This window comes from Hipposideros armiger, unplaced genomic scaffold, assembly GCF_001890085.2.
Source record: "Hipposideros armiger isolate ML-2016 unplaced genomic scaffold, ASM189008v1 scaffold_1288, whole genome shotgun sequence".
NCBI lineage: Eukaryota > Metazoa > Chordata > Mammalia > Chiroptera > Hipposideridae > Hipposideros > Hipposideros armiger.
In genome coordinates, this window is record NW_017732638.1 from 346,322 (window position 1) to 357,248 (window position 10,927).

Below are 10,927 nucleotides of genomic sequence, written 5' to 3' on the forward strand. Positions count from 1 at the left end.
GGGTTGCCATGGGCTACTGTGTGTAGCAAGCAGCCAGCGTGAGCGGCCAGCAGCCGCAGTGAGTGGCCGTCCAGAAGCCGGCGACTGATCTGCCTCGCCCGGGAAGAGCGCAATGATGGTACCAGCTTTGGCCAGTGAAACAACTAGACTGAAGAACAAAACGACAGCAACTTGTCTGTTCCCCTTCCCCCAATTCCCCAGCACTGTTCCCATCCCCCCCAATTCCCCAATAAAAATCTTTAAAAAAAAAAGAAAAAGACTTCCATGTCATGATAGACTTTATCCTGATTGAGGTTATCTAATGAACAATTTTTCAAGAGAGACATACCATGTTTGCATATTTCAAAAGATATCCAGGCGGCAAGGACATCAGAAGCAAGCCTGGAGGCTGAAAAACCACTAAGATTGTAGTTACTCTGCTGACAGAGTGCAGGTCTGAACCAGGCCAGCAGCAGAAAAGAGGAGACAAAGTAGTTACCCAGTATAAACGAAATCATATCAATGATAAATGACCTCCAGCAAATACGTGGGAGATGAAGATATCACCTAAGTTTCCAATTTGAGTAGATAGAATACCTTTTCACCAAGATAGATATACAAGAAAAGCAGGTTTGGGAGTCATCAGAAACCTCCAAGTAGGGTGGCCAGTTGTGAATGAACAGGTAAAGGGGTCTAACTAAATGTACTGAAAACCAGATAAGGGGAACAGATGAAGCCATGTGTGGGCAGATTCAAGCAGAAAGCATCTAGTAAGACAAGCAATAAAGCCCTGGAGGAACTGAAGATTTCAATATTTGGAAAGCCACAAGTAACTTTCAAATCTCAACAAATCGAAATCTGAAAGAATATGTTGCCTACTATTTACCAAAATTATTTAACAAGTGAGGAAGGGTCATCCTCAAGCAGAGTGTCTCCACTGGGAGAGTTAAGAAAACATGCCCTTATCTCCAGGGGAGAAGAGGTATTACCTGAAAACCACATTCAGTGTATCTGTTTTCCTAACCAACTAGAGAAAACTAAGGTCTATAAAATCCAACTAGGTAGGGAACCTATGGAAAAAAATAACAAACAAACAAAAACCACCACCACTTGCAAAACAAGCCAAAGATTTGGAAAAACAGATCCAAAGAGCCAGAGGCTGGCAGGGTCCAGTCAATAACCAACACCCCTGAAGTGCTTCCTCACCAAGCAACTTTCTGATTAGAATTTGGCTGGTCTGCAGAGAGATTGTACTGATCTGCCAACCTGAGTATTCTGGTCAACTTAATACCTGTTGCCTTTCACTATGAATAGGCATTTGTTTAATATGAATCCACCCCAGAGAGAGGTCAAGTCTCAAATGACAGATTCGCTTTCGGTATCTCTAAGACTATGGCCCAAGCTGTGGTGAGGAAATATTACCTAGAGGACTTCAAGTAACCAGATAGAGGGCTTACACTGGAGGCATTCCAGCCTCACTTCAAGCTTTCCCATTGAAATATAGCAAGCATTTTTCCTCTTTTACCAAAAAATTAGGATGTCATTACAAACAAGGAGTACGATTAATATTTTTATTTTGAGTTGTAATCTATTATTACTTCAAAAAGACCCACTTCTGAAAACATACAATGGATGTTGACTTACAATTAAAAAGTAAGTCATCAATGTAGGGTTTATAATACAGAAAACACAATAAATTATATTTACATGCAATGACTAGACTATCACACAAGGTAAAAAAATACAGTATTTTTATGTACATTTTTTAAGATTTACATTTTCATATGGTTTATAAAGTTAAAAAAATTCTCTGTACCAAATTCGATGTGTACAGAGTTTATAAATCCCTATCCTTATGGCTGTACCACCATAGATATGCTTCAAACTATAATACTACACACATTTTTTTTTTACTTCATATTCAATCTTGGCACCCATATACTAATACCATTATTTTTGAAATGTGAACTACAAAGGAAATAAAACGTAATCATGCAGACTTTTTTTAATATAAGAAAATGGATAAAATGTGCTACTAGAGCAACATTTATCAATTCCATAGGTACCCAGTTCTGTTCAACTTCCTGCACTGCTTTCATACAGATGCATGCAAAACTAGCAGATCATGGATTGTTTTAGTAACATTGAAATAATACTATAGTCTGACAATACTTAGGCATTAGGAATGCAACTATCTAACAACCATAGCCTGTTGATTATTTCTGCTTCGGCAGAAACCTCAACTAACACATTACATACATAAAATTCACAATGGCAGTATTATAATGCCTAAGTTTATAGTCTGCATCAGATAGTTACGTGATCATTTAAAAAAACAAAAAAGGTGTTTGACATTTAAGAGTATATCTCTGGTCTGAGAATGGGGGGAGGGGGAGATCTAAGATAAACCACTGAAGGATTATCCATTGTCCCTGCTAAGGAAGCACTTGCACACTCCCAATCGGTTTAAATAAAGACACCTGAAGAATTTATAAAAAGTTTAGGACTAGCTACACTATTCATCTTTAAAAATTCTTGAAAAGTAATAAATTGAAGTTATCAGCACCTTCCCTCCTCCCCCAAGTAGCTAAAGATCAATGAGAAAAATAAAGTGCCAATGTCTAAAGTATTGTTAATTGTTTAATAGGCACTAACCCATTTGATGGCTTAGGATTAAATATGAAAATAAGCCAGATCTGATCTGAATAATAAATAGAAGGTAGGTATTCCAGTCTATGCAATTCCTGCCTGGATGGGGGTTGGACCAGAAAACTACCTACTCCCCCATTTATTGCTTTGAAACTTGTATACACACTTTAAATTCTGACACAAAACAATCAGATTTCTAAGATGGAAAGCACAATTTCTGTGCCACTTTAAAGTTGAAAAAGAAAGTGCACTCTTGATCACTGGAAGGAGAGCTGCTAAGACTCTCTTCTCCACAACTCATATCTTCACAAGAGTCCTCACTAAAAGAAAAAAAAAGGAGAGACAAAAAAGAGGATTCCATTATTTAGAATACATTTAAATGTTTTACAGGCAAAATAAAACTGCTTAACAAATATCTCTAGTCTCAGGATTTTTATATTCAAAATTAAAGCTCTACAGAGAGAAAATTTAACTTATAAGGACTTCATAAAGTGATCTCAGAAAATACAGATTTTAAGAGGTTTAAACAAATTACTATTTGCCAAATTGTTATTCTTGTACCAATTAAAAACTATCGGCAACTAAATGTATTCTAAGTGTTTTAAGCCCAATAAATGCAGACTAAAAGACAACATTTCTCCTATCACATGGTTTTGATGTCTTTCTTCTATCAATAATTGCATCACTGATACTTTCAAGAATCAATCCAAACCAATAAGCTACAAAAATGGAACTTCTGGTCCTTTATCCCTATAGTATAAAATATTTTTTTTTTAAGATTTTGAAAATGTTCTAATTTAATAAAACACCTCATTTTACAAACAAAAATTAACTCCGAATAAGACACTGGCACTTGACAAAACTGTAAAATACCTGCAAAAGCCTGCCACATTAGTGGTGGTGCTCCCTTTATTTTCCAGGCATTTGACTCACTCACAGCTTCTTTCCATATACATTAGGAATTCACACTAACATTGAAAACCCCAGAAGGCTGTTTCCCTTTTTTTTTTTTTTAACTAAACTATATTTCAAAGAGCAGAGATGGGAAACAAACAGTTTTTTAAAAGGGGAGGAATTAAACATCAGATGGAGGAAAGACAAATACTGTATGATCTCATTTACATGTGCCATCTAAAAACAAAACAAAACAACTCAAACAACAGAACTCATAGATGCAGAGAACAGATTGCTAGTTGCCACAAAGAGGGCAACTGATGAAAGCGGTCAAAAGGCACAAACTTCCAGTTATAAATCCTGGGGATGAAATGTACAGCATGGTGTTTCGGCTTATGATGCTATTAGAGTAGGGTTTCTCTCTGATCCTTATAATATTCCCAGGTTCCATTTTGAGTATAAAATCAGTTATATTTAGTCTGGGGAAGTCTAATTAGTCAAGGAACCTGCTTACCTTTCACTTTCATCAAAACAACCCCCCTCTGGTATTGTTGGCAGCTCGGGGACACTATAGTAGCTGTTGTGGAGGTTCTGGGCTGTGCGCCTTGAAACAATCCAAACCAATTTCTTAAGATCCGGTTTGCAACATTCAGGAGAAGAATATTCAGCTAGGCATTTAGAAACTAACTCCCTCCAGTAAATGAAGTCGGCATCATTAACCTGAAAAAAAATATTTTAAAGAAGAGGTCATAACAGTGGTTCCCAAACCTTACTATACCTTGAAATCACCCTGGACTCCTTAAAAAAATACTGATGCCTGACTCCCACCCCTAGCTATTCTTATTTAATTGATATAGGGTGTGACCTAGGCATCAAGATTTTTTAAAGCTCCCCAGGAGATTTTATTGTGCAGTCAAAATTTGCTACTGGTTTAGAAGAGTACCACAGGTATAAATAATTTACATAGGATTCAAAACATAGAAAATTTTGCCTATTAAGAAAACACACTGACCTAAAAGCACTAGGTCTGTTAATAAATCAATCATCAACTGTATTCTTTAATAGTCCCAATAAAAAGGAATTTAACAGAGCATTGTTTGGATTGCTAAAAATATGCATTTACATTAAGATACCAGACATATGTTAATAGAGAAGTTAGCAGTAAAAGAGGAATTTCCCCCAAAAAATGGTAGTTCCTTCCACCACTAGGGAATGCCCCAATTTATTTCAAGGAATCAAATGTCACTAAAGATGTTTCAAGTAACATTATTATAAAAGGTTGATTACAACTAATAAATTCATAATTCAAACACAAGCTAGAAGTTACCTGTTAAAAATAAAGCACTTTACAAATACTTTCACCACAGAGAATAATTTTTTTTCACCTTGGCCTCCATTTACACCTAAACCAGCTGCATCTTAACCCCCTTGCACTCTGGTTTCTACCCCTCTCTTCTCATTGTACTGACATCACCTCCTGGGTATCCAGTGACCTCCTTCAACTCTCATTATACTGGGCCTCTTACCAAATTCAATTCTCTTGACTAAATCCTTCTTGAAAACCTCTTCCCAACCCGACTTCCCAAGCACTCTTACTTTTCTAGGATACCTTCCTTCACTTGGCTCCTAATGGGGAAACTGCCATCACCAAACACCCAGAGTTTCAGTGTTAGTCCTCTAAGCAAAGGACTCCCACAGGATTCTTAGGGTTTCAACTATTATTTCCTCATAAGAAATTTCGATTCTTTATCTTCGACTATGATTTATCTTCTGAGTTTTTATTTCAGGCTACCAAATTATCTGCTAGACATCTACCTACCTGGAAGGTAAAATCATACTTCTCTGATCACAAATTACAATAGATTCTCTCAAATTTTCCTCAATGGTACCAATATTCTTTCCATTATAGGTACAAATCTTAGACATTTGTGACTCCTTGCCCTACTTCCATGCTTGGCTTCCAAAACCACTGTTTAAATTGGATATTCTCACTCCTGCTTGTAACTATCCCTAAGCATTCTATCTACAAGCCTACCCTAAAATAATTCCCAAGCCCTTCTAGTCCACTGGCATCCTGACCATAAGCCTTTGCTGCCCAAACTTGCACTAAGATTCAATTCAACCAGGCTAAGTCATAGTGCCTCTCACGGTCTGCCTTACTTCTCTAACAAAACCCAAAACTACTCCGTATGTTCAGTATTATCTGACACTCAGACACAGAATAATAAATGACAACACACCACCTCATGTTAAGTCCCATATATCTCCAACTAGACTATTAAGAAAAAGAACTGTGCCTTTTGTTGTTTTATACCTCTTTACGATTCCAACAACTTACTGGGCTGGCCTAAGGGGTTTAACAAGAAAAACATAGCTGATGTTATTCTGTAATGCTACGAATGGGATGATTCAGCCCTAAAGCTGTAATGGGACACCATTAGTGTATTTACTAAGGCTACTTCCTAGTATGCAGTTTAGCACAGTGTGCATGGTGTAACGTAGACAACTATAACACCAACTGGAAAGAATACTACATCTGAATGCAGAGAGAAGCTAAACTAGTGACTGGGTTCCCTTCCAGCTTAATACTGTCTGGGTCAAAACTGCGTTTTGAGAACTGCACTTGAGATACAAGAAAAAATGAGTGTAAAAATTAAGAGCCCCATAAAGTATTACTCAATTTTTAAGTCACCACAAGGAAAAAAATAAAATATTAGGAAGGAAATTGCTTTAAACAGTAAAAACTGAAGATATTTACCTTGGAATGTTTTTTAACAAGCAGGAGAATTTCCAATAATTCAATGGATTGCAAAGTTTCTACTTCCAAATTGAGAAGGCACAAGGCTAATACAGATGGCTATGAGAAAAAAAAAAGTCAGAAAAATACATTATTTTTTCATTCAAAACAGAAATTGAGACATATGTAAGCAAGAAACTGACTTACTTTTGCTTTTGAAAAAGTAAGTCGGCAGTTGCAAGCTTTCAGCTGAGCTTCTAGTTTATCAAGGCTCAGTATTTCTTTCCTATACAATGGAAAGAAAGGACAAAATATTTATTTATTAAACTTGCAAAGATTTAAAAGACTTTTAAGGACTTGCCATTAAAAGTTGAAAATTTGGAGAGAGTAAAAAACTTCATTGACATTCCAATTCTTTACTGTTAGCTATAGCAATGCTAAAGGACAAAATGTTTATTCTGAATCCCACTGACCTTTCTGAAGTATGACAAAGTACAATAGTGTGGTATAAGTGCAAAAAGTTTAAGGCAGTAGTAGCTTCCAATTCATAGTGCAATTTTTCTGAAATTATTTTTTCCATCCGTTTTATGTCAGAAGCAGTACATTTACATTGACTAATCCGGATTACATCATGAGTGGATGGAATATTGCATTCTTCTTCAACTATCCTAGCAGCCAGCAAAAAACAACAGACTCCAATGCAAGACAAATGTTTAGGTTTCACCTAGAAAACAAAAACAAAAGGCTTCTTCAATTGTCACTTTGATTTAGTAAAGCAGACACTTAAAATAATATTGTAATAATGCTCCTCCTTTTAAGATAGAACATAATCAAGCGGCTTCCCTGTATTATCCTTACCCACACTTATACGTAATCATTTTCACAATTTAAACTGTCTTAACCTCCCTTAAAAAAATAAATTTTGAGCATTTAAATGAATTTAAATTCAGGTAAAAAATTTTTTATTCAAGTTCAAAATTTACGTTTCTAACATTGAATATATTTTGAATTTCAAACTTATGAAATTCGTAATAGTACCATCTCCCCCAAAATAACAAAGTTATCAACACCTAGAAGATATATATATTACTTCTTTGAATATAAAAATAATGCATTCTTTTTATCTACTTGGTTTTTTTCTTATCTCTGTATCTTTAAAAATCATCCCATACTTCAATGCAAATTTGCCCAATAGAAATATCGCATCAGCTGTGCAGACTGCAGCATATGTAAAAACTGCCATGGACAGATGGCTGCCCTTTTCTTTTCAGTGCCCTGAAAACTGACCCAGCAGCTGACATCAGTCCTATTGGCAGAAGAATCACCACATTTTTGTAACAGTTGTTGGTAATTGTTAATAAGACTCTAGCTCCCTGCTTTGGAAAGACTTCTCATAGGGCAAGCAGTAGGTCACCTTTAACAGACTGCTATACTTCCATTTATGTTTCAATATTTAAAACATTTAGGCTCCCACAAAATCATGATGGGAGATGAAAAACATGAAAACCTCATTTTGAGGACTATATACATCTATAGGGAATACCTAAAAAACAGTAGTCTTCATTTTGTCACATCTTCAAAGAGAAGGAATGTAAGAGGTACAACAAAGCCTAACTTAAAATACAACAATACGTTTAATTTTGTGGTCTCTTAATCTGGCACTCAAGATCACAATTCTAATTATTAAAAGTGTTTTTATATAGTGACATAATTATATTCATTTGCCAAATATTTGTTGAACCCTTCTATGCTATGCATTGTACTAGGCACTGAGTATAGAAAAATGAAGATGTATTTATAAAAATAATTAAATACCTTCATAAGAGCCAAGAATCTGTCCAAAATATTGACAGCCAGGACAAAAGTTTCAGTGCAAGATCCAAAAAAGTTAGTTAAACTCCTTAAGTCTTCTACTTTGGCATTTCTCAATCTTGAACACAAAGTGTTATCATTCTGCAATAAAAACAAACAACCAAAGTTTATGATTTTCTTAGAACTACACAGATAATACACACAGATTCAAATAATTTTTCCCTTAATCTTCAAGACTATAGGGGAAAGAGTGGTATCACATAACTAACATGCTATGCTTTTTCAGGCACAAAATGTGTATATGGCATTGCTTTTTGAAAATATACATCATAAAAGAGCTTTGGTAATTCAATATAAAGTGAATTGTTGCCACACTTCCAATGGGTTATAGCAAATATAATTCAATTCCCCTATAATGGACATGGAGGGTTCCTTGCTTGTTTGGGGGGGGTAGTTGTATGTTTGTTTTTAGTCATTTAAGAGCCTACAATAATAGGCAGAGGGTATTTCTACAAACGAACTGCTCAATTCCCACGGAGTCTCCCACCCAGAAGCTGCACTGGGATGCCACATTGGAAGAAGCACTTCTCTAGATTTAGTATCACTCTCATTCTTACCAAGAAATAAAAACTTGACCCAGTATTAAGATCTATCTTAGTACTCCAGGAAGACCAAATTTGGGCTTAAGAAACTTGGCAGCCTTTAGTTTTGATTCAACTCAAAAAAAAAAAAAAAAGTGATATCCTCCCCAAGCCCTATCAGCTGTTTGAGCAAGTTATCTTTTCTGGAAACCTACCTCCGAGGTAGCCTCGATCAAGCTCAACCCTTTTTCTCGAGGTTGGAATCTCTGTTCCTGTTCTAGGTAGAGGTTCAGCAATCCAAAGAGCTGGACCCCTTCACGACCTGCCAAGTACTCTGCCCCCAAATCCTTCATCTGCAGCAAAGACACCAAAGTTAAGAGTGTATCCTGGGGGAGGTGGGGGAGGGGAAAAGAGGGCAGAAAAGAGCTGGTGCCAATACCTCCAGCGAGGGGAGCCCCAGCACACCCCGGCGAGGAGCGGGTGAGGGGCTTAGTCACGTCCCAGGGCGATCCTACCCTGCCACCAAGGAGGTGTGGCATGGGGAGGGGCCCGTGGTCACGTCCGCTGGCCAGCACTGGGTCAGACGGGCCAGCCCCGATTTCCCTGCAGTTTCACAAACAGGAAACCGTCCCCGGGCAGCGGGCGGCGGTGTCCCCAGGGCCCGCCCCACCTGAAGCCGTGGGGAGAGGGGCTTCTGCCCGGTGGAAGCACCGGGGGCAACAACCGCAGCGGGTTCTAGGGGTGCGGGCTTTGCACAATAGGGGGGGGAGGGAGAAAGTCTCGCGACCGAACAAAGAACCGGAGGGAGGAGACTCCGGAGCCCCGCCCCTCCCGGGGGCCCGGCTCCAGAAGCCCCTCTCGCTGGAGTCCAGCCCCCGAGCCTTCCCCATCCGCTTCGGCAGCGCCTACTCCGGATGTACCCTAACGACAAAGACCCCGGTCCGAGCGAGCGAAGGGGTGGTACGGCCCACCCAGGGAGGGACAGATCAGGGTCCCGACAACACCCGTCCAACCACTGATGCCCCGGCTCCGCAACTGTGCGGAGACCCGGGGCTGTCAATGCAAGAAGCACCACCCCAGCGAAACCCCCGAGACAAAATGAGGGGCCAAAGAATTCTGTGGAGCCTCCTCGACTCTCCACCCAGCCCACTCCCCCCGGAGCTGGGGCTGATGGGTGGGCACTGTGCTGCAACCCCAACCCCCAAGTCCTGAACACGAACAAAGAAACCCCGCGACCCCGGGTGGGCCCACTCACCTTGCCGGAGACGCGCCTCCACCCGCCCGCGGCGTCGCGGTCCGCAGGGGAGTGGGCGCGGCGGGGGCGTCCGGACCTGTCTCCGAGGTCGAGGACCCGCCGCTTCAGCGGTGCCCCCGGACCGGCATCCGACCCCTTCCTCCCAGTCACCGCCGCCTCGGCCTCACAGTCCCGGCTTCATCCCGCTTCCTGCGCGCCCACCCTCGGCTGGAGCGCAGCGCCAGCCCCTCAAGCCCAGCCCCTCTACGGGCACCGCCGCCACGGCTAACACCGAGGACCAACCAAACCCCTTGTTTTTGTTTTGAGTTTTCGACACCCCCAAGGGGGCGGGACACGTGACTCCCCGCGGAGGGATCCTTCCCTGCTGCAACAGACTTTGAAAAAGAGTCCCGTCTCTCATCACTGGCCCCAGCCGGTTTTGTAGCCTCCTCGGCTCGATTTCACTGTATCGGGCCACTCCTTCTCCCTCTCGGTTCCAGGGCGGGGGGTGGAATCTGGGTGTCGGCTTCGTTCTGTGATTGATTCGGAGGGGAAAGGAAAGGGAGTGATAGGGTTGAGGGGCGGAAGGAGATAGTTTCTGGTCACTTTGCACCTTTTAAAGGTCCTTGATTTGTTTTGTTTTCTCTGTTTTGAAAAATCCGCCCAAAGTAGCCGGCTCTCCGATTGGATACTGACGGGGGCGAGCAGACTTCTGAGAGCCGCTTCACTGTCGAGTCTGGATTGGCTAACTGATTAGCCTTTAAGCCCTCTGATTGGCTTTAGCCGTATCCTGCGCCTCTATCTTCCTTGGGGCCTTAGCAACGCTGGTACCTGGATTGCGCATGCTTGGGGGAGTGGGGGGCGGGGTGCGCTTTGAAGGAATTCAGGGACCTGCCCCTGGGGTCTAGTGCTTCCCACCCACCACCTCCACCGGTCCCGAGGGAATGGCATGCTCGGTTCTCACCAGAGCCAGAACAGCTAGATAACCTTTGACAGTCCTTTCCACCACGGAGAGTTTTCTACGTTCCTTTTTTTATTTTG

General features: G+C 40.7%; 1 protein-coding gene across 1 annotated transcript; it reads right to left on the bottom strand.

Moving 5' to 3' along the window:
• Positions 1–1,536: 1,536 nt before the first annotated feature.
• On the bottom strand, positions 1,537–10,229 carry CCNG2 (cyclin G2). Its single transcript, XM_019633360.1, has 8 exons — positions 9,908–10,229; positions 8,868–9,005; positions 8,075–8,212; positions 6,733–6,983; positions 6,467–6,545; positions 6,281–6,379; positions 4,037–4,242; positions 1,537–2,948 (listed from the first exon to the last, which is right to left on the bottom strand). The coding sequence occupies exons 2-8, from the start codon at positions 9,003–9,005 to the stop codon at positions 2,825–2,827; spliced, it is 1,035 nt and encodes a 344-aa protein (XP_019488905.1). The 5' UTR covers positions 9,908–10,229; the 3' UTR covers positions 1,537–2,824.
• Positions 10,230–10,927: the final 698 nt, after the last annotated feature.